This window comes from Lepus europaeus, chromosome 4 (assembly GCF_033115175.1).
Source record: "Lepus europaeus isolate LE1 chromosome 4, mLepTim1.pri, whole genome shotgun sequence".
NCBI lineage: Eukaryota > Metazoa > Chordata > Mammalia > Lagomorpha > Leporidae > Lepus > Lepus europaeus.
Genome location: NC_084830.1, coordinates 123,373,378 through 123,396,727, shown reverse-complemented (window position 1 = coordinate 123,396,727; position 23,350 = coordinate 123,373,378). Strand labels below are relative to the sequence as shown.

General features: G+C 44.6%; 1 protein-coding gene across 1 annotated transcript in view; it reads left to right on the top strand.

The window, feature by feature from the left end:
• ITK (IL2 inducible T cell kinase) overlaps window positions 1-22,605 on the top strand; it is a 66,464-nt gene extending 43,859 nt beyond the window's left edge. Inside the window, exons 9-17 of the mRNA XM_062188772.1 lie at window positions 3,517-3,599; window positions 7,117-7,250; window positions 7,633-7,707; window positions 9,331-9,502; window positions 9,956-10,172; window positions 10,926-10,990; window positions 11,075-11,193; window positions 15,533-15,690; window positions 20,080-22,605. Of these exons, the coding sequence (XP_062044756.1) occupies window positions 3,517-3,599; window positions 7,117-7,250; window positions 7,633-7,707; window positions 9,331-9,502; window positions 9,956-10,172; window positions 10,926-10,990; window positions 11,075-11,193; window positions 15,533-15,690; window positions 20,080-20,151 (1,095 nt within the window). The 3' untranslated portion in view covers window positions 20,152-22,605. The remainder of the gene's footprint in view (window positions 1-3,516; window positions 3,600-7,116; window positions 7,251-7,632; window positions 7,708-9,330; window positions 9,503-9,955; window positions 10,173-10,925; window positions 10,991-11,074; window positions 11,194-15,532; window positions 15,691-20,079) is intronic.
• Window positions 22,606-23,350: the final 745 nt, after the last annotated feature.

The following is a 23,350-nucleotide window of genomic DNA, read 5'->3' as shown; positions in this document are numbered from 1 at the left end:
ATTCTCAGTGAAACATATGGATGAATACCACAAACATGATGTTGAGCAAAAACAAGTTCCACAGCAGTGAAAAAGTAGAAACTCAACACATAAATGTCTAAGCAAACCATGGAATTGTCCATACAATGAAATACCACTCAGCCATAAGAAGGAGTGAAGCACTGATATGTGCTACAAATTGCTGCAAGTCAGATGAACCTTGTAAACAACCTGCTAAGTGGAAGAAGCCACCACAAAAGACCACAACTTCCAAAACTCTTTGGAAAAACAGAATTTAAAGTGTTTTTAATGCAAAAATGCTGAAATTATATATATATGATGAGGTCTTTAAAACGTTTATGGAAATGCATAATATTTTTAAATTATGCATGCATCTCACAACTTCTTCACACTAAAATAAACTTACATTTTAACTATTTTCCATGAGCTTTTAGAATTACCCTTGTATATAAAATGTCTAGAACAGGCAAATCTACAGTGACAGCAGGCACATCAGTGTGGCATGGATGCAAATGGGTTCTGAGACATCTTTTTGGAGTGATAGAAATATTCTAAAACTAGATTATGATGATAGTTGCACAACTGTCTAAATTTTTAAAAATCACTGAATTATATACTTAAATTGGGAGAATTTCATGGTATATGAAATTGTGTATGCTCTATTTTTTTAAAGATTTATTTGTTTCTTTTAAAGAGTTACAGAGAGAGAGAGAGAGAGAGATTTCATCCGCTGGTTCACCCCCCAGATGGCCACAATGGCCAGGACTGGGCTGGGCTGGGCCAAAGCCAGCAGCCAGGAGCTTCTTCCAGGCCTCCACATATGTAGCAGGGACCCAAGAACTTGGGTCATCTTCTGCTGCTTTCCCAGGTACATTAGCAAGGAGCTGGATCAGAAGTGGAGCAGCTGGGACTCAAACCCGTGCCCAGATGGGATGCTGGCACTGCAGATGGTGGCTTTACTTGCTATGCCACATCACCAGCCCCCTAGAAGCTTTTTTTTTTTTTAAATAATGAACTTATCTGGGGTTTTTGATGTTCCATAAATCACTTCTACTTCAGAAACTGAATAAACTACTAACCTCAAAGAGGGGGAAATCTAATTTTTGGAAAAATCAAGTTATTTTTAATGATGATTTATAAGCAATAGTTATAGAGTCTTTAATATTTCATTGGATAAATAGTTTACATTCTCATCTGAGAGAAGAAAAACAAGAATGTGGTTAGACCGTCTGGTTTCACCACGCCCAAGAGTCTGCAGAGAGCGCTGTGGTGCAGAGCTGCCCCGGGAGGCTGACAGTGCACCCAGGATGACATCACTGTTTATGGAGATTTAGATCTTGTTCTCTTGGATCAAAAAAAATCCATGACATACACAATAAATTCAGTGTATGCAGAATCAGATTACTTACAGAGTTTCAGGTCATCAAACTGTCTTCATTTTCCTCCACTCAGCTCACTTTCAGGCACAGCGAGGGCTGGCCAAGCTCACAGCCTTGGGAAAGAGAGGTCATAGCTGAAAAAGAGAGATCCAGTCTTCTTCAAATTTCAATATTGTCTCCAACACTCTCAGCCAAGATAAGAGGAGCTCAGGGGTTTCAAAAGTCTGTTTAGTATTCAAATCCAAAGCTTACGTGGTAAACAGTAGGATTGGCAAGAATGCACAATGGTGGGTGGGGTGATTGTTCCCTACCCTCATCCCCCTGGAGCTTCAGGACCAGGTTACAAGCAGCAGGGTGTGACCCTGTGCAAGGACAAGATATCTGCCGGCACTAATCTGGGTGACAGAGACCACTGGTCAGGACTCTGATAAAGAGGAGAGCAAGTCTGATAAGTCAGTGAGTGCAGACCTAGAGGTGCATAAGAATATATGGCAACTTTTAAAACATCCTGGTTCCAGGTCCTCAGGCTGGAGAGTATCTGTGCACATACTGTGTTTTAGAAGTAGAGCTAGCGGCGCCACGGCTCAGTAGGCTAATCCTCCGCCTTGCGGCACCGGCACACTGGGTTCCACTCCCGGTCGGGGCACCGATCCTGTCCCGGTTGCCCCTCTTCCAGGCCAGCTCTCTGCTGTGGCCAGGGAGTGCAGTGGAGGATGGCCCAAGTTCTTGGGCCCTGCACCCCATGGGAGACCAGGATAAGCACCTGGCTCCTGCCATCGGAACAGCATGGTGCACCGGCCGCAGCACGCCTACAGCAGCGGCCATTGGAGGGTGAACCAACGGCAAAAGGAAGACCTTTCTCTCTGTCTCCCTCTACTGTCCACTCTGCCTGTCCAAAAAAAAAAAAAAAAAGTAGAGCTAGGGTTTTGTGCTTGGTGTTGTTTGCCTTCTTTTCTGTTTTAGAGTCTTTAGCTGATCATGTCAATCAACAAGGTTTGGAAAACTTAGGTTTATGAATTGAGGTTACAACAAAGTGTTACCAGACTCAAATGTCAGTAGGGCTGAGACTGGGACAATCATGTGCTAAATCATCTGTATAAGGTTCCTTCTAACCCAGAGATTCTGGAAGTCAGACAGTTAGCATGGCTGTCTGTGTGTGTGCACACACACGGATGACCCAGCTTTGGAGCTGGGAATGGAAAGGTGTGTGTCTAGATCTTAGGAGCTTTGCCCCATGTGCTACAAGTGCTTGCCCTCCACACAAGGCTGCTGTCTACTCTGCCTTTCAAGGATGCCCTCGCTACATCTAAATTAAGTAAATCATAATCATGGGCTTTACGAATGTTACCAGCACAGATTTACAATGGGGTGGGAAACCGTGCTAGATGTGAAATTCTTAAAATAGAGTTAGACTTTAAAATTCCCCCTGGAGATGAACAAACAGGTGTATCCATCTGCCTGTGCTGATCTCCTCAGTGCTGGAAAAATTGTCAGGGTGGTGAAAGGTGTTGAAGGTTCTTGAAGCACTCCCTTCTCCCTACCACCCTCATGAAACCAGGTGCTTAGTGTTCTTTCAGCCAAGTAAGCACTCTGAAAATGGCTCAAGAAATGCATTCCCATTTAGGAAGTGATGAAATTTCCAGGAAGTGATGAAAGTTCTGAGCCCTTGTGGAGAATGGAGAAGTGACTTCTAACACCCATTGAGTGGAGGCATTGTGGACTAGTAGAACGAGCATGGGCTTTGCTCACATGCCCAACTCTGTCATAGGAAAGACACTCAAATTCTCTGGAATCAGTGTCCACCTTTGTAAGGTGAGGGTAACAATATCTGGATTGTAATGCTGTGGAGACTTTAATAAAATACCTATAAAGAGTCTGGTGCATGAGAGCCTCTAAGAGGGTAGACTTTGTGTCAGTAATGGCTAGGATCAGTGCTTGAACAGTTCCTAGCATACAGAGGAACCCAAGAAATATCTGCTAACAGAGTAAGTGAATGGTGGCACATCAGTACTGGAAGTCAACTCTATGTCAAGCTGGCCTGTGGGGTTTCCTTCTTCCACAGGCAAGAAAGTGGAGCTGGGTGCATAACCTTGTGTTCCTGGGACCACTAACCTTCCATTCTCTCTAACTGTTCCAGGGCAAAGAAGGAGCCTTCATGGTCCGGGATTCCAGGACTCCAGGAACTTACACCGTGTCTGTTTTCACCAAGGCTGTTGTAAGGTATGGTGTTTGTTCAAGTTCAGCAAAGTGGGGAGACACACTTCTGAGGTGGGTGAGTGATGGGTTGCTCAAAGCAAAATAAGAAATATGTGAGGAGAGGGCACCATTTGGTGTAGAAGTTAAGCAGTTGCTTGCCCATGTTAGAGTGCCTGAGTATGAACCCAGCTCCATTCTCAATTTCAACATATTATTGATGCACATCCTGGGAAGCAACAGCTGATGACTCGAGTGCTTGGTTCCCTGCCATCCACATGGAAGACCTGGGTTGAGTGCCAACCTCCTGCCTTCAGCCTGATCCAATACCCTTTGCTGCAGGCATTTGGGGAGTGAATGTATAGATGGAAGATCTCCCCCTCTCTTGCTCTCACTCTCTTTCTCTCTGTTTTTCAAATACATAAACTTTTTAGAATAAAGAAATAAAAGATGGGATGGCATTGTGGCATAGCAAGTTAAGCTGCCACCTGTGTTGCCAGCATCCCATGTGGGCACTGGTCCAATCCAGCTTCTTGCCTGGGAAAGCAGCAGAAGATGGCCCAAGTGCTGGATCCTTTGCCACCCACATGGGAGACCTGGATGAAACTTGTGGCTCTTGGTTTCAGCTTGGCTCAACCCTGGCCATTGTAGCCATTTGGGGAGAGAGCCAGCAGCTGGAAGATCTCTTGCTCTCTCTTTCTCCCTCTCTGTAACTCTGCCTTTCAAATAAATTAATTAATATTTAATAAAGAAAAGAAATACAAGAGGTAAAGCCTCACAGGACATAATATGTTTTCCCTGCTCCCTCTGAGAAAACCAAGACCAAAGAGATCAAGGACAGAGCAGAAGAAACTTCATTTCTTAGTTAGAAAGTAACAGCTGTGGCTGGATGCCAAGTCCTCTACTGGATTGCAGAGCTCTAAAGAAGCGAAATACTTGGCCCTGTAGCTGACTCAATGAGGCAGCACATAAAGGAACAGAAAAGGTATCTCCAACTGGAAGTGAAAATTCCCAAAGTCTACTTCTGGTTCTGCCAATAACTAATTCCCTGTCATTTACTGAGTCCTTACCATGTGCCAGGAACTTTCCAGATCGTTTCCAATACAAAGAAGCCCTGAAGGCAGGTGTTGCAATGCTCATTTCATAAAGGAAAAATACAAGGATCAAAGAGCTGGAGGTGCCTCCCTACAGCAGGAGGCTGACATAGCGAAGCTCCATTCACGCTCCAGCCGTCCCACTGCAGGAGCCATGCAGCTCAGTCTCCGTCCCTGTGAAATGATCTCTAAGGGTCTATTAAAGTCACAAATGCTCTTCTGATTAGAAAATTACTAAGAACCGCACCATTTGGCAATCACCAAAACACCACAAGAATCAAGAGGAAAATACTTTTATAGTTATCTTCAGGGAATATTTGTTGCAAAACAAGGTGCCAGCTAGACTGAGAGCAAGGGCAGGGTTTGGACAGTGGCCAAGAGGAAGGCCACCACCTAGGGATGGAGACGAGCATGGTGGACATCACAGCTGGGCTGTGCCTGTGCTATGGCTAGGAAGCAGTGAGGAGAGTGACCCATAAGTTACGATGAAGAAGGAATGAGAAAAAAAGTCTGATCTGGATGTTCCTACCACCCTCTCACTCCAGCAATTCACTAGGAAGACCCCCAGGACTAACACTTACAGAGATTCATTACAGCAAAGGGACACGAAGCAACACCAGCAAAGGGAAAATCCAGTTCATAAGGTCAAGTTCAGAAGACACCCAGCAAAGGCTTCCAAGAGTCGTCCCCCAGGGCAGTCACACTGGACATGTGCACAGTTTCTCCAGCAATCAGTTGTGACAACGTGTGTGAAGTTTCATTTACAAGAGAGCTCATTAGAGAGACTCAGCACCCTGGGTTTTAATGGAGGCTGTTCACCCAAGTCCCCTCCTCCTAGCACATATCCAGATTTCAGACTCCCAGAAGGAAAGCAGGAGTTCAGCATTAACCATATTGTTTATGCAGATGGTTGAAACTCAGCCTGCCACACTTAGTCAAGGAACAGTGAGAGCTCTGCTGAAAACCACATTTCTTTTTTCTTTTCTTTTCTTTTTTTTTTTTTTTTTTTTGGACAGGCAGAGTGGATAGTGAGAGAGAGAGAGACAGGGAGAAAGGTCTTCCTTTTGCCGTTGGTTCACCCTCCAATGGCCGCTGCGGCTGGCGCATCTCGCTGATCCGAAGCCAGGAGCCAGGTGCTTCTCCTGGTCTCCCATGCGGGTGCAGGGCCCAAGCACTTGGGCCATCCTCCACTGCCTTCCCGGGCCATAGCAGAGAGCTGGACTGGAAGAGGGGCAACCAGGACAGAATCCGGCACCCCGACCGGGACTAGAACCCGGTGTGCCGGCGCCGCAAGGCGGAGGATTAGCCTGTTAAGCCACGGCGCCGGCCTCTGAAAACCACATTTCTAAACACCAGCCAAAGGCTAGCCATGCAAGCAGGTCTTCCTAAGGAAAGTAGTGAGCCTGTTATAGTAAGTCTTTGCCACACAGAGTCAAATACGTATGAAGGGGAGAGAGAAACTTTCTCAACAGATGTTGACAAATAAATCCCTAGAGAAGGGAAGGCAAACACATAGCACATAAAATAATCCGTGCTTTGTGGTCATGGAAGAAAAATCGCCAGTGGACCACAACACTGTGTCTTACTCCCCCCAGATGCAGCCTCAGAATCCTTCTTCACACGGTATTCTAGGCACCTACAGCCAAGTTGTAAGACTGATATACAAGTTGAAATATATCTGCCATCCTTGTGAGCGATTACAGAATAAAAAGTAAGAATCTAAAACCAGTAGCCATTTCTGTGTCTCAACTTTGCCTCTTTTAAATATTTATTTATTGAAGAAGCAGAGAGGGAGAGACATAGACAGAGAGAGAACTCCCATTGACTAGTTCACTCCCCCCACCCAAATGCCCATGATGACTGGGGTTGCACCAAGCCAAATCTGGCAGCTGGGAACTCAATCCAGGTCTCCCACATGGGTGATGGAATCAGCCACTTGAGCCATCACCTGGATGGGAATCAGCAGGAAGCTAGAATGGGGACTGAAACCCAGGTATTTTGCTATGAAATGTCAGAATCCTGACATCTTAACCACTGGGCCAAATGCCCACCCTATCAACATTGCTTCTTTTTTTTTTAATAGAAAGCTTTTATTTAATAAATATAAATTTTGTAAGTATAACTTTTGGATTATAGAGGTTCTTCCCCCCTACCTGCCCTCCCACCCCAAAACCATCCCACCTCCTCCTCCCTCTTCCATCCTATTCTTCACTGATTTCTAATTATCTTTATGTATGGAAGATCAACTCTATACTAAGAGAAGTTTTTAAAAGTTTGCACCCACACAGACATACAAAGTGTAAAGTACTGTTTGAAGACTAGTTTTACCATTAATTTTCATAGTACAACACATTAAGAACAGAGGTCCTACATGGGGAGCAAGTACACAGTTACTCCTGTTCAACATTGCTTCTTAACAAGCACTGCATTTATGTTTCCTTTGCTTAAAGTGAGAACAACCCCTGTATAAAGCATTATCACATCAAGGAAACTAACGACAACCCCAAGCGTTACTATGTGGCTGAAAAGTATGTGTTTGACTCCATCCCACTCCTCATCAACTACCATCAACACAATGGAGGAGGTAAGATCTAGGGGACAGAGCCGGAGGGGCACCTTCCCAGGAAACTGGGAGAAAAGTAACTGAATCCAGCCTAGTTTCTTCACATCAGACAAGGTGACCATAAATAGTAACCAAATATACAAATAGAAAACAGGGTCAAGAATTTGATTGCCTCACATATCTTCCATTATCAAACTTTGCTGTGGAAATCACGAAAGTTCACCATCACACCTGTGCCTATCAGCCTTCTCCAGGAGGGTGACATTAGTGATTGGGTTTTGGGGTTTGTATTCCAGAGTAAAAACGGCTCTTGCACTGGATTATATTTTGTTCCCAGTGATTTAATTGAAATGGTTTTCTGGCAAAGACCTAACCATTGTTTTTGTCTTTTTCATCAACCCAGGTCTGGTCACACGACTCCGATATCCAGTTTCTTCTTGGAGACAGAAAGCCCCAGTCACAGCAGGGTTGAGATATGGTGAGCAGTATAATCAGAAAGGTGATGCATCTGAGCAGAAACTCATGTCCTTAAAGGTCTTGATCGAATTTTGAATGGACTTGCCCCAGAGTTCAGATGATCATTGGAACAAGTATACTATATGTCAGGGGATGGTAACAGTAAGAACAATGCGTGTCAGAAAGATATAGATATAGATACTGACATGTCAAATTTAGCCAAACCAGTGTCCATTCTTGTTAATGAAGTTCATTCTTGTTAATTAGTTCATCAATGAAGGATTTGTTGAGCATTAACTTTGTACAGAGTATCTGCTAAATGCTACTAGAAAAATATTAGAAAACAGTGCCTCAGCGTTGTGGTTCCACCTGTCTTCTAGAATGTTTGTAACATCTTATTTGTGAGGTATGGGTCTATTGTAAGGGCTGAAAGCTGGCAGCACCTAAAATTCTGTACGTAGTAGAGTTAACATTGTTTTGAATGCATTTAGTCAGGCCATGTGGGCCCCTATTGAGTGTCATACCCCCTACTATGCTTTCTTGTTGTACCAAATTGCTTTGTCCCCCTGCTATTAGAAGGCATTGGAGTTTGCATTCCTTGGCCCAAGTTATATATTTCTTGAGGAAAAGGCTGGGTCTGGTATAAATTTCATTTTGTGCCTACTAGGTTGGTGGCCCTCAGATTTCATTGTGCATTGAAGTCCTCCAGAATGCTTAGGAAACACATTGGTCCTTGTACTCCCCTCCCCCAACACTTACCAAAACACAGCCCTTGATGGTGGGGTCCTAGAGTGTGTATTCTAAATAAATGCCCTAGGTGACGTTAGCATAGGTGCTCAGGGGCAATACTTTGAGACACACTGCCTTTGACTCTTCATCCAGAAGTATCTGGCACATAGTAGGTACTCATTTATGTTTGCTGTTGAGTCTACTTCTTTGAGACCAAGCATCGAGAAAGGATATTTCATCTTCATCCTCCTTCTAAAAATAAGGTTCTTCTAATAACCATAGAATCCTAATGAGTCCCTGTTGGATGAAATCTTGGAAATTACCTGGCCAACCAATTCATTTTGTTGATAAGAAAACTGAGGTCCAGATTGCTTTTATTTGTTTATTGAGCACTCACTGAGAGTCTGCCATGTGCCAGACACTGTGCTAGCTCGTGTTTCTGCATGAGCCCTCTTTGAATCCACTCACATCTTTCATCCTCCCTCCACCAAGGCCTTGCAGAGTGCTACGTACATAGTGGATGCTCATGATGCACACATGAATGAGTCGGTCATCGTGTCCTGTGAAATTTACTCAATGGGAAACTTGACAATACAAGATTATAATCAAGTGTAGAAGAAGTTGGAGCCTTGAAACAAGCCTACTTTCTTTCCTATTTTGATCAATGCCATTCTCGTCTTCCTTTCATGTAATCTGCCTACACATGGTTTTCATTATTTTAAGTGCATATCCTGTTTGGGAAGGGGTAATAATTTTATCTGTAACAGCTCTAAGTCTAGGACTTACACTCTTAGCATCTTTGAGTTATACAGGTACTCACAACAGGCATGACTTCTAGGTAAGGTTAGATAGTCCCCTGGTAGCCCTATACCTCATCAGTTGCCTTCTCTGAAAAAACTCTCTTGCTCTGTTCCAGGAAAGTGGGTGATTGACCCCTCAGAGCTCACTTTTGTGCAGGAGATTGGCAGTGGGCAGTTTGGGTTGGTACATCTCGGTTACTGGCTCAACAAGGACAAGGTGGCCATCAAAACCATTCAGGAAGGAGCTATGTCAGAAGAGGACTTCATAGAGGAGGCTGAAGTCATGATGTGAGTCCCCAGAACAAGGACATGCAGACACCCTGGGAAGGATGCTCTGTGCTGGATTGTTTAAATACCATTCTGATGCCATGCTGTGCCACCTTCCTGCCCAAATCCCAGCGGTGGCTCCCTATGGCATAGAAAGTAAAATGAAACTCCCCACCATGGTCCACAAAACCCACATGGTCTACCCTTGCTCACCTCCCAGTCTCATCACCTATCCAGCTCTCCTCTGGTCCGTGACATGCCAGCCACATCTGTCCTCACATCCACCAGCAGACCCCCTACCCTCCTCAGGTCTCAGCTCCAGTGACATGGTTTTGTTCAGGGGAGGGCGTGGATTTAGTTTTCAAAACCATGAGTTCAATGAAGGGATCATCAACTATTTCGGTGCCATAAAATGTTCAGCACTTTTGGGATACTGAATTCAGGCCATCTCACCTCTTCCTTTTTTTCTTCCAGGAAACTCTCTCACCCCAAACTGGTCCAGCTCTATGGAGTGTGCCTGGAGCAGGCACCCATCTGCCTGGTGTTCGAGTTCATGGAGCACGGCTGCCTGTCAGATTACCTGCGCACTCAGCGGGGGCTCTTTGCCGCGGAGACCCTGCTGGGCATGTGCCTGGACGTGTGCGAGGGCATGGCCTACCTGGAAGAGGCGTGCGTCATCCACAGAGACCTGGTACGGGTGTGCTGTGGGGAGCAGCTGCAGGTGCAGGATGAAGGGCACAGGCCGCTGCGACCAAGAGAAAGCCAGACTGGGGATGTATTAATGAGCAGCTGATCAAGGGCCACCTCCCTTGCTCTTTCAACTTCTCTCTACCTCTACCCACTTTGGGAGGGCCCAGCGGGAAAGAACTGAAACTGGCCTCCAATCCTGGCCCCACTGCTGGCTTTCCCTTTTTGTGTGTCATTCTTCCAAACTGGAACACACACACCCTCTTTCTTAGCTTCTATGTGCTTCAGTTTCCTCCTGGTAAGATGCGGGCAATGGACAACACAGCTTTTCTTACAGTGCTACCCAAGAGTCTGCCAGAATCTCATCCTGAAACTATCTGGAGACTCTCTGGGGGTTTTAACCTGCATCCCCCTGTGATTTGTAGGCACTTTAAAATTTGCAGCTCTAAGAGTTCTTTCAGTACAATATTACGTTGCACCATGAACAAACTCTTGGTTAGACAACACCATGGATCTGTCTTCTAATTAGCAACTAGCAGTGGAGATAAATTTACCTATGCTGACAAAGGATCTTACATTGGACTTTCTCACTAACTTGCGGGAGGCATGTGGGAAACCCATTACATTTGTGAAACCCCCCAAAGCTCTTGTATAATAGCATTAGGAAAAACACAGCAAGGTGATTGCAGAAGACTCCTTAACTGCTAATTACACACCCATGGTTTTCCTCCCCTTTTGTTTGCCTGTCCCTCTCTAGGCTGCCCGAAACTGTTTGGTGGGAGAAAACCAGGTCATCAAGGTGTCGGACTTCGGGATGACAAGGTAACGTGGGAGTGATGCCTGCTGAGTGGCAGGAGTGGGAGGCTGGTAGCGAGCACTGTGACCTCCCCCTCCCTCCCTTCCCAGGTTTGTCCTCGATGATCAGTACACGAGTTCCACAGGCACCAAGTTCCCAGTGAAGTGGGCCTCTCCAGAAGTCTTCTCCTTTAGTCGCTATAGCAGCAAGTCAGACGTGTGGTCCTTTGGTGAGTGTCACCCTGGTGCCACCCTGATGTGGCCTGGGACTCTGGGCCAAATGTTTTCTTCCTTCTTTCCTTCCCTCAACCCTTCCTTCCTTCCTTCCTTCCTTCCTTCTTTCCTTCCTTCCTTCTTTCCTTCCTTTTGTTTTAAGATTTATTTATTTATTTGAAAGGCAGAGTCACAAAGAGAGAAGGAGAGATAGAGAGAAAAATATCTTACAAACACTGGTTCACTCCCCAAATGGCTGCAATGGTCAGGGCTAGGCCAGGCCAAAGCCAGGAGCCAGAAACTCCATCCAGGTCTCCTGTGTGGTTGGCAGGGGTCCAAGCACTTGGGCCATCTTCCACTGCTATCCTAGGTGTACTAGCAGAGAACCGGATTGGAAATGGAGCAGCAGGGACTTGAACCAGTGCTCATATGGGATGCCTGCATTGCAGATGGCAGCTTTACCTGCTACGCCACAATGCCAGGCCCCCAGATATTTCCTTTGTCAATGGCATACAACTCTATTTGTCTGAACCCTGTGTTCTGAGGATATTCCACTGAGAGTCTGTGTAAGGACAACCCAGAAAAGTCTGAAGGAGCCCTTGTCACTGGATTTGAAATGGGGTGGGAGAGGGAGACAAAGATGAAAATGGGAATAGGAGTCTTATGGCAGCTACTGTGAGATCAGAAGCTGGGGGAGTCACGAGCTTAGAATATGAGCACCTGAAGGGCAGGGACCATGCGTCGGCGAGTGTTGTGTTCCACGTTTAGCCCTCAATAGGCATTTTACTCGCTCAACAGCAGTTCATTGAGCACCTGCTTTGTGCCAGAGGCCAGTCTAAGCACTGAGGATGCAGTGGTGCCTAGGACAAAAAAGACTCCAATGCTTCTGAAACTAAAGGTTAGGCGAGGTGAGGGGTGGGCAGCCAGTGTCGTGGTACAGGCAGGTTAAACTATTGCTCAAGATACCTGTATTCCTTATCAGAGTCCTGCCACGCACCCTGGGAGGTTGATGGTTCAGGTACTCAGATCCCTGCTACACATGTAGGAAACACAAATGGAGTTCCTGGCTCCTGGCTTCTGTCTGGCCCAGTCCCATCTGTTGTGGGAATAGCCAGCAGAAGGAAGATTCGTTCTTTCTCCCTCTTCCTTTCCCTCCCCTTCTTCCTCCCCTCCCCTACCCCTTCCCTCTTCCTTCCCCTTCTCCCTCCCCCCCGCTTTCCCTCTCTCCCTCTCAGTCAAATAACTAAATAAGCTTTAAAAGTTTTAAAGGGAAGCTGATTTTAGAACAAGCTGATCACTCTAAGCTAGCAGATATAAGGGAAAGTCAGGTAGGGAAATATTGGTCCTATGACTATAGTAGAATGGCAGCAGGGTGAGAGGGACCCGGATGGAGGAGGGGTCTGCTTTAGTGAGTGTGATCTGAGAAGCCTTTCCGAGGAGGGGCCTCCGGAGCAGAGACTTGAACCATGGGAGGAAGTGGTCAGTGCTCCAAGAGGCAAGGAGCAGCAAGGACGAGAGCTCGATGACGTCCGTAGCACACAGAGCACTGCCCTAGGTTGAAGTGGGGAAACAGAGTGGGAAGGCCGTGGGAAGGAATCACAGTTTCTAAAAAGCGCAGACAGCACGCATGAGTGAATGATGCTGGTGTGGCAGGAAATGCTGAGTGCTTATGCTGGATTCTTCACGTCGTGCTGCATTGTAGTGTGTGCACGCTGTCTGGTTGAACAACCGGGCATCTCTGATTTGGATGTCAAGAGGGGTTATACTCTAGACAGGAACTTTCTAACGATGGGTTTTGCCATTCTATGTGGAGAAAGGCTTTGGGGAGGATTTACTAGTGGTAGAAGCCAGAGGGGAGCTGGCTAATTAAGTATTTGGGGAATATTAAACATCTTCTTCAGGATGTAAAATCTTCTTCAGGATTTAGAATGTCCATTTCTAGGAGCCAAGTGGTTTCATTTGGAGTCCTTCTGGTCTGTTCCCTCAAGCGGTACACTGCTCCGCAGCTATCCAGCTGCCAGTCTGAAGCCAGGTGTGAGTTCTAGCATGCTCTTGGAAGAGGCTGCCTGAGAGCATTCTTGGGTGACTCGCCTCTCCCCAGTGTGTATAACTAGGACAGCGAGGGCTTACATGCAGCCATCCTCTACAGTGACAAAGCTGTTCTCACTGCACCAAGCTAGAACCCCAGGAAGAGATGTTTAGCGCAAAGGCCCACTTTGGCACACTCACCTTCTGACTTTGAATGGGGCTTATTCAGCCACAGGTGTCAGCCTGGGAATCGTCGGCTGTGGCTTACAGTCAGAGAGTTGAGCTGAAACCCATCCCTGCCCCGCAAGTGTTGTTTGAAGGGTGTCCAGAGATGAGGCTGGCAGATGGATACAGAGAAGAAAAGGTTCAGTGAGCGAAGTCTGATAAAACTGGAGCAGCAAACCTGAGAGCAGAGACCTGAGTGGGCTGAGTTTCCTGCCTGCCTCAGACCGCCAGCTTTGCGTTGGATGAGCTGTGCTATTTGTTTAAAATTGAGCAAGTCAAGGGGACTCTGACAGACGCTCAGTCTCCTCATCTACGCGTTAGATTTGTATTAAAGCAGCTCTTTTCCAACCGTGTTGGAGCAGCTGTGTCCGACATTCAGAAGAAACCTTCCTGGAAATCCGCATGTCTTGGAGTGCTAAATGGTCTTATGTACAGTCATGTTCTGAATTTTCTCCTCCTGAGGCATCTCTGAGCACCTGTAGAAATTCTGATCTGCTGCTTCTGGGCTCGGCCCAGCCATCTGTGATTTGAACAGGCTTCTGGGGTGATTTTTGCTCAGCCATTTGGGGACCACACCTCGGGAAGCTGCCCTAAGAGTCTCTGGAGCAGAGCTTGAAACCCACAAGGCTACATTTGTAAGCTTCCTTCCCGTTCTGACAGCTTATGAGTATGTTAGCACACGAGAAAGATAACAGCTGGGTGGGGCATTTCTACTGAGGGCAGAAACGGAAAAGGGATTCGATCAGTGGTGAAGAATGGAAAATTCAGGCAGGCCTTGTGGTGCTGCGGGATGAGCCACTGCTTGGGATACCCACATCCCAAATCAGAGGCCTGGATTGGAGTCCTACCTCCACTTCCCATCCACCTTCCTGCTAATGCACCTGGGAGGCGGCAAATAATGGCCTAAGCTTATGAGAGGTCTGGACTTCCTGACTCCTGGCTTAGGCCTGGCCTAGCCTCAGCTGTTGCAGGCATTTGGGGAGTGAGCCAGTGGGTGGAAGATTTATTCCCTCCTCTCTCTCTCTCTCTCTCTCTCTGTCTTTCAAATAAATAAATAGAACTTTTTTTTAAAAATGGAAAACTCAAATATGTGTTTTAGTCTACACAGTGCAGGTTGAGAATCCTTTATCTGAAATGCTTAGGGCCAGAAATATTTGTATTTTGAATATTTTCAGATTTGGGGATATTTGCATATACATAATGAGGTAGATTGCAGATGGGATGCAAATATAAACATGAATTTCATTTATGTTTTATGTATACCTTATGCATATAGCCTGAAGGTGCTTTTATGCATATTTTCCATAAGTTTGTGCATGAAACAAAGTTTCATGGTACAGAATTTTCCACTTCTGGTGTTATATCAGCATTCAAAAAGTTTTAGATTTTGAGGGCATTTTGGATTTTCTGTTTTCGTGTTAGATATTCTCAACCTGTATTTTTAAAACTGAATTTGAGTTCATATTTTTTAAACTCTCAATTTATGACAGTTTTTAAAAACTAGAAATTACAACAACAATCCTTTACCCTCATTTTCACATTCCATACTTTGGCTGGAGCCAAATTGCAACTAGAGACAGAACTTTTACCCACGGTGCTCACCAGACCCTATTGCTCAGACCTCACCCTCTCCATTGATTTTGAGGAGAGGTGGGGAACATCTGCCCACAAAATCATTCGGTCTGGCCCTTCCAAGGCAACTGCATGTGGGATCCAAAATCCAATAAATCTATAGCAGGTAATTTTTAAGTTGATAATTTTGTACAGCTCACAAATGATGTTATAAACATCCGGATGATCCTTGGCAACCAAAAGGCTCTCCACCCTTGCGTAGATATGGACATCTGAGTTCACATCCCCTGTAACCCTTAGCATTCCCACTAGAAATAACAAAGCGCAGAGTTTGAAAATTCCTTGCCATTAGAGTAATTTCAGTTCTTCAAAAATCAGATAGGCCCAGTAAACCTCATGTGGACTTAATGCTGTGTTGCTGAAGGTAGAGACTTGAAACCCAGTGCGAAGGAGCCTGGGATTGCTAGCGACAGGTTCCATTGCTCTTTGCGGTGTTTGTTATTGTCTTGCTGTGCTCACTATTGCTCACAGGTGTGCTGATGTGGGAAGTCTTCAGTGAAGGCAAAATCCCGTATGAAAACCGGAGCAACTCAGAGGTAGTAGAAGACATCAGTACTGGATTTCGGTTATACAAGCCCCGTCTGGCCTCCTCTAACATCTACCAGATTATGAATCATTGCTGGAAAGAGGTCAGTAGAGGAAATGCTTCCCCGTGCATTACAATGTACAGTTTCAGGGGTGGGCATTGAGTTTAGTGCTTAAAAGTTTGCATGGATTGTCTGAACCTTATTATCGGAGTGTCTGGTTTTGACTCCCAGCCTCCTGCTAATGCGTATCTGGGGAGATAGTAGGTGACAGGGTGATGGTTCAAGTAGCTGGGTCCTTGCCACCCATATAGGAGACTTGGGTTGAATTTCCAGATCCTAGCTTTGACCTGGATCAGTCCTGGATGTTGTGAGCATTCAGGGAATGAGCCAGCGGAGTGGAGCTCTCTGTTCCTTTCTCTTTCTATCAGTGTCCCTCTGCCTCTCAAATATAATAAATAAATAAGGTTTTTCAAAAGGAATATACAATTCTAGGGACTGCTTCCTTCCTAGAGAAAAGAATCCTATTAAAAGGAGGGGGCTTACAGAGAGGACTAAAAAAATGAGTGAGAACATGACTTTGAATGTCTATTAACTTGATCAACTTCCCATCTGTAGCAGAGCTGACAGTGAGCTTAAATATTATGTGATTGACTACATCATGTCACAAACCAGAAGCAAAATTGCAGAAAGGAAAATTGGGGTGAGGCCTATGGCAACTCACTCTCAATTTTCTGAGAACAGAAAAAAAATCTGTTACATCATAAAACCACAAAGGTGCATGAATTCTACACATTGAGGAACAGAACTACACTAGTGCTATGAAAACATTAAAATGGCTTAATTAAACCTCTTTTTAGTTGTTCAGTGATTCAGAATGAAGGGCCAGTTATTCTGTACCCTCGCAGACAGCTCAATGAGCTAACACATGGATGGCAGGCTAGGCCTTGAGCCACATCAGCATGAGTCTTAGATGTCCTTTGGTGAGTTAGAAAGCTGTAAATTTCAGCCAAAGTGGAAACATGGTGAAATGGAGAGTTCATAAAAATTCAAAGCATTTGAAGGACAGTGAAGTGGGATGCAAAAGATATTGGTATTCTGTGAGCATCGTTTTCCTTACTGATAAAGAAATTAAATAATGTTTAAAATTTAAGTTCATAGGAGTTTATAATTAGAGATGAAGAAACAAATAGAGACATAAACAAGGACACAAAACAAATATTGGTCACTTTGTGATTAAATTCTATGGTCATAAATTTATATCCTTGACATTCGTCTAACACTTATTTTTCTCTTCTAAAGATTTATATATATTTTTACTTAATAGATTCTTTAAAGATTTATTTATTTATTTGAAAGAGTTACAGTGACAGAGGGAGAGATAGAGAAGGATCTTCCATATACTTGATCACCCCCAGATGGCTGTAATGACCAGGGCTGGGCCAGGCTGAAGCTAGGAGCCAGGAGCTTCATCCAGGCCTCCCACAGGGTGGCAGGGACCCAAGCACTTAGGCCATCTTCTGCTGCTTTTTCCAGGCCATTAGTAAGTAGGGAGCTGGATTGGAAGTGGAGCAGCTGGGATTTGAACCGATGTCCATACTTGATTTTGGTTTCACAGGCAGCAACTTTACTCACTACTCCGCAATGCCATAACTTATTTTTCTTAAGTGTTAAACTTACAGAAAAATTGAGCAGAGTACAGAGAGTTCCCATGTATCTCCCCACATCCAAGTGGTTTCTATTGTTTATTAACATTTTGCATGATGTAGTACATTTGTCTTTTGCTACGTTACTGGTCACCGAAAGCCATACTTTGCATTAAGGCTCACCCTCTCTGCTGTGGAGTTCTACTGGTTTTGAAAGTGCATAAGGTTGGGTACGCACCATTATAGTAGCACACTCAATAATTTCACTGCCAGAAAGTCCCCTGTGCTTCACCTATTTGTCCTTTTTCCGTCCCCAAGCCACTGGCAACCACTGACCTTCTTACCGTCTTCTCTTTAGCTTTGCCTCGTCCAGAAAGTTGTGGAGTTGGAATCATATAGACTCAGCTTCCTGGATTGACCCCTTCCACTTAGTGATATGCATTTAATGTTCCTCCCTGTTTGTCACAGTCTCATAGCTCTTTTCTTTTTATCATTGAACAAAACTCTAGTATATGGACATATCACAGTTTATTGATTTATTTACCAGCTGAATGAAATCCTGGTTGCTTTCAGTTTTTAGCAGTTATGAATAAAGCTGCTAATAATATTCTGTGCAGATTTTCATATGGATATAAGTTTTCATCTCAATTGGGTAGATGTCGAAGGGATGAGATTGCTGGATCAAATGGTAAGACTGTGCATAGCTCTGTGAGAAGCTGCTGAGCAGTCTTCCAGACTAACTGTACCATTTTGCATTCCCACCAGCAGAGAGAGTTCCTGGTGCTCATATCCTCTTTAGCATTTGGTGTGTGTTGCAGTTCTATGGATGTATAGTGGTATTTCGTTGTTTCAGTTTACATTTCGTTAATAACAACTGATGCTAAGCATTTTTATATGCTTATTTCCAATCTCTTTATCTTCTGAGTGAACTGTCTTTTCAGGATCTTTTATCCATTTTGTTAAATTGAGGTGTTTGTTTTCTTTTTGCTTTTTTAAAAGAAGATTTATTTTATTTATTTGAAAGACAGAGTTACAGAGAGAGAGGAAAAGAGATATATAGAGAGATCTTCGTCTGCTGGTTCACTCTCCAAATGGCTGCAGTGGCCAGGGTTGGGCCAGACTGAAACCAGGAGCCAGTTCGTCTCCCATGTGGGTGGCAAGAGCTCAAGGATTTGGGCCATCTTCCATTGCTTTCCCAGAAGCATTAGCATGGAGCTGGATCAGAAGTGGAGCAGCCAGGTCTTGAACTGGTGCCCATATGGGTTGCCAGCGCTGTAGGCAGTGGCTTAACCCGCTACACCACAACACTGGTCTCATAGGCTGTTTCTCTACTTATTGTTGAGAGTTATTTGTATTGTAAGTCCTTTATCAGATATGATATTTTACAAATATTTTTCCTCAGTCTGTGGTTTATCTTTTTATTCTCTTAGTGTTATCTCCTGCCAAGTAGAAGTTCTTGCCTTCAACAAAGGTCAACATTATTTTTTCTTTCATGAATTATGCTTTTGGTGTTGTATTTGAGAGCCATTGCCAAGGCTGGTGTTGTGGTGCAGCAGGTTAAGCCACTGACAGCAAAGCTGGCATCCCATATGAGCACCAATTCAAGTCCTGGCTGCTCTGCTTCTGCTCCAGGTCCCTACTAATCATCCCTTGCTGCTGGGAAGGCAGCAGGTGATGCTCCAAGCTCTTTGGCCACTGCCACCCTCTTGAGAGACCAGCATGGTGTTCTGGGCTCCTGCCTCAGCCTGCCCCAGCCCTGGCACTTGCAGCCATTTGGGGAGTGACCCAGTGCATGGAAGATCTCTCTCTCCATCTCTGTGTGTGTGTGTATGTGTGTGTGCATGTCTGTCTGCTCTCCTTCTCTCTTGGTAACTCTGCCATTTAAATCAATAAATAAATCTTTAAAAAAAATTGCCAAATCTAAGGTCACCTAGATTTTCTTCTGTTATGGAAATTTTATAGTTTTGTGCTTCCATTTAGGTTTATGATTCACTTTCAGTTAATTTTTGTGAAGGATCTAAAATCCTAGTCATTCTTTTGTATAGTGATGTCCAATTATTCCAGCATGGTTTTCCAAAAACAGTACTCTATATCCCCTCCTCCTTTGTCTCTCCGAGTTCTGTTTCATCACTACATGTTGTCACGATTCCTGTAACTCTGGGAGACCCAAAGCCAGCTGATGTCAGTCTTCCAACCTCATTTTTTATTATTGCAATGGCTCTCTTCTCAGGCTCTTTGCTTGTCCATATAGACCTGAGAGTCAGTTTTTCAATGGCCACAAAATAATTCGATGAGATTTTGATTGGGACTGTGTTGAATCTATTGGTCCAGTTGGAAAGAACTTACATCTAAACACTCTTGAATCTTCCCATGTATGAACACGGAATAGCTATCTAATTCTTTAGATTGGTTTTTGACTTGTTACACTAGAATTTTATACATTTCCTCTGAAAGATCCTGCACATTTTTAAAGAGTTGTAGCTAAATATCTCATTTTTGCTGTTGTTTAGCACTTATATTTTGATGTTTTGTAATACATGATTTACTTAATTTTCAGAACAATTTAATTAGGTAGACATTATTTTTATCTCCTTTATACAGGTGACAAAACTAGTGTTCAAAGAGATTAAGTAATTCATTTAGCTAATGAGTGTTAAGATTTAGGGCATCTAATACCAGAATACCTACTGTTCACAACTAGGACACAGGTTTCCAATGCAATCGATATAGAAACATATTCAACAATCAGCAGAGTATACTGATACTGAATTCCAGTTTGCTTTAGGAGGTAGCTAAGTCACACAGATACAAGAAATTCACAGTGTTCTTTTTTTCCTCTCCTCTCCAGAGACCGGAAGACCGGCCACCATTCTCCATTCTGTTGGGTCAACTGGCTGAAATCGCAGAATCGGGACTTTAGCAGAGATGCAGGCCAGGCCAAGGCTGCAGATTCTGGATGGAGGGAGGAAGTCCTTCTATGGAGCATTACGAGCTGCCACGAGCCTGGACCTCCCTCAGAAGCAGTTCTGCCTGTGGTGCCTGTCCCTGAGCTGCCACAGTTACTGCACTGAGACAGAGACTGGCAGCCAGGCCACAGGCAAGAGGGTCCGTCACCGAGCCAGGAGCTGGGCCCGAGCAGCAGCCATGCCTCTGCCCTCCCTCTCGCCTCTTGTCTCATGTGGTGCATAAACCAATCTGACAGCTCTTGGGCAGTGTTTCCTGCACTTAGCAATAGGGAGAGAGAATGGGGGTAGAGGCCCTAGATTATTCTTTATATTATTATTTTAAGCATAGCTCTGATGTTTGAGGAACTTTTATTTGGTCCCACAACAGTACCCTGGGATGTGGGTCAAGGGGAACAAGGAGCATGAGTGTTTTCGTAGGAAAACTGTGAGCAAATCAGGGGCAGAAAGAGTGGGCTCTGTTGCTCTAATGCCGTCAGCCAGTTTCCTGCCACAGAGGAGCAGCTGCTTACACCAGAGGCCAGCTATTCCGAGAGGCAGCGTCGTGCGCTTTCACAGAATATACAGCCACCCCTCTCCTCGAAGGGAGAGCATGGTGCGCGCCATTGGACTGATAAGGGATGGACAGTTCAGACCCTGGGGTTGGAGTGCTGGGTATCTCATCTCTGGGCAGGTATGAGAAGGCATCTGCCAGTGGGGAGCCAACTGGTACCAACCAAAAGGCCTTCGCTGGTAACCTCTCCAGCGCTTTCCTTTTGTACCAGACCACACAAGGGCCTGTGCACCTCTTCTACCCGGAATGCTGAAGAAATGATTATTTCTAATACTGACTCCTGCTGAGGCCTTGGGCATCGTTTTTCCCGCCTCTGCGAATCACCTGCTCTCTACAATCCCCAGCCTGCACCAGTGGAGGATAGCATTGTGCTGGTCAGTGTGGCCTTGCAGAGTAATTGGTAGCTGTTTAAGCCCTAGGGTTTAGCAGTTTCAAGGTTGAGACTTCAAGGCTCCCGACATTCTAGAAGAGGAATAGGAGTCTCTTCTTGCTCAAAGCATCTGGGTAGAGTCGTGCTAAAGTGCTCCCAGGTTGTACAAGGGTGCCTCCTGTTGATTGAGGGCTTGAGTAGGTGAAGTGATTGGGTACGAAGCTGCAGTAACCTGCAGAATCTCAGCTCATCCTGAGTTCACACCAACCTCATGGGACAGAATAATTATTCCCATTTTACAGAAAACAAAACCAAGGCTTTAAAAAGCCAGGGCACCTGCCAACAGTGACAGAGCTAGGGAGCCTAGAGCCCAGATTCTAGCCCACATGTTTGACTCCAGTGCACAGTCTCTTTAGTCCTTTTCGACACTGCCTCCTATTGAGAAGGAAAGGGATTACATAAGAGATAAATAAAGCAGAGGGGAAAAGCAGGGTGCCCATAAGGAAGTCAGTCAATAGACCCACCAGCAAGAAACATTGCTCTATGTAGCCCGCTGTGGTTAGCAGTATGGTCCTCCAACTTGCAGTCTGGTCTCCTTTTTCCTCTTCTGTTCTTTGCCTTGCTCATAGCTAATGACTTTGGAGTTACTCAGTTAATTAACCCTTTAATTCCAACCCACTAGAGTCCTGTTGCAGGAAGCCATCTACAGATGAGTTTCAAAACAGCTTTAAAGTAGGTTCTCCTGCAGAGGTATAAAGGCTTCCTTTAATCATCATTCCAACCTTGAGCTGTAGTCTCCTTGGACACTTCGAGACGAGGGGTACTGCTTGATATGAGAGAGACTTAATTATACTACAGTGTTCAAATAAGCTCTTAGAGAAATTACCGGGTGATGTTGCAATCAGCTCTTCCTAAGTCACGTGATATTTTGACTGGCTTGAGATTCAAATGCCTAACTTTTAACTATAATTATTGTGAAACAGGGAGGCTCCAGATGAAATTTTGTCATTCAGAAGATAAACTTATTCAACATACCCCAAATCATCACTCATCGCTGTCTATGTCTTACCATTTTGTACATTCCCTTTTGGAACATTTAATTAGAGTTGACTTCTGGAACATTCAGCCTAGAAGCAAAACCTTGATTGATCTCTGTGGTCTGGTTTAGAAAATTCCCCTCTGTATATTTTTATCTTTTTAAAGCCCAGATTTACTGACTAACTAAACATGAGTGGGTCCTCCACCACCTCGTGTTCTGTCCCACAGATTGGGCTGTTGTTTGATTTCTTGTGCTCACATTTTGAAAATGGTGCCCTGTGTTCACAGCGAATTTTATAATACAAGGTTTGGGCTGCATTTTGTAGAGTTTGAATTTTGTATGTTGGAGACTATGTATTTATATTTGGGCCAGATGAATATTTATTTGTGTACAGTCACTGCTAACATTACCGATATCTCTTGCCCTTTGTAGAGCACACAAAATTAAAGTTGCATGTAAAATAAAGCTGTGTGGTTTTATACATTACAGTAGGTATGGCCTGGCTTCCATGATTATCTGAATGCTGAAGTCCCAATGGCTGCATAGTTTCATCTTCCACAGACAAGTAAAGGCATCATTCAACAAATAAATATCATATGCTTCCTATGTGTCATGCCTTGGGCAATGTACATATCCTTGTAGAAAAAAATAAAGAAGAAAAAGGAACAGCTTTCATTTTCAAGAAACTCCTGGTCTAGTTGAGAAGATAGACATGTAAACAATGAAAATTGTAACATAGTAGTTAGAGCAGCAACAGAAGTACAGTCAAAGAAGGGAACAGCCTAGAAAAGGTGTTGGGATCTATTAGGGGAAGGATGATATCAGGTAAAACTTCATAGAGTCTTGATTCTCAAAGTGTGGGCCCTGGGCCAGCAGCAACAGTAGCTCCAGCTAGTGGGAATCACAGATTCTTCGGCGTCATTCTCACCCACAGAGCAAGAATCTGCATTTTAACAAGATACACAGGTAACCATATGCACATTAAAGCTTGCAAAGCACTGTCATAGAGAATATTATGTCTTAGTCAGCTTTGAAGATGGCTTATAATTTGTTCTAGGCAACCAAGTGGGGGGAGGGGGGTGGAATAAGAGAAATACTTTCCAGATAGAATTTGTTTGGGGAAGCTATTACCAGCTCACTGTTACTAAAGCATAAATGTGTGTGTTTGTGTGTGTGTGTGTGTGTGTGTAGGCA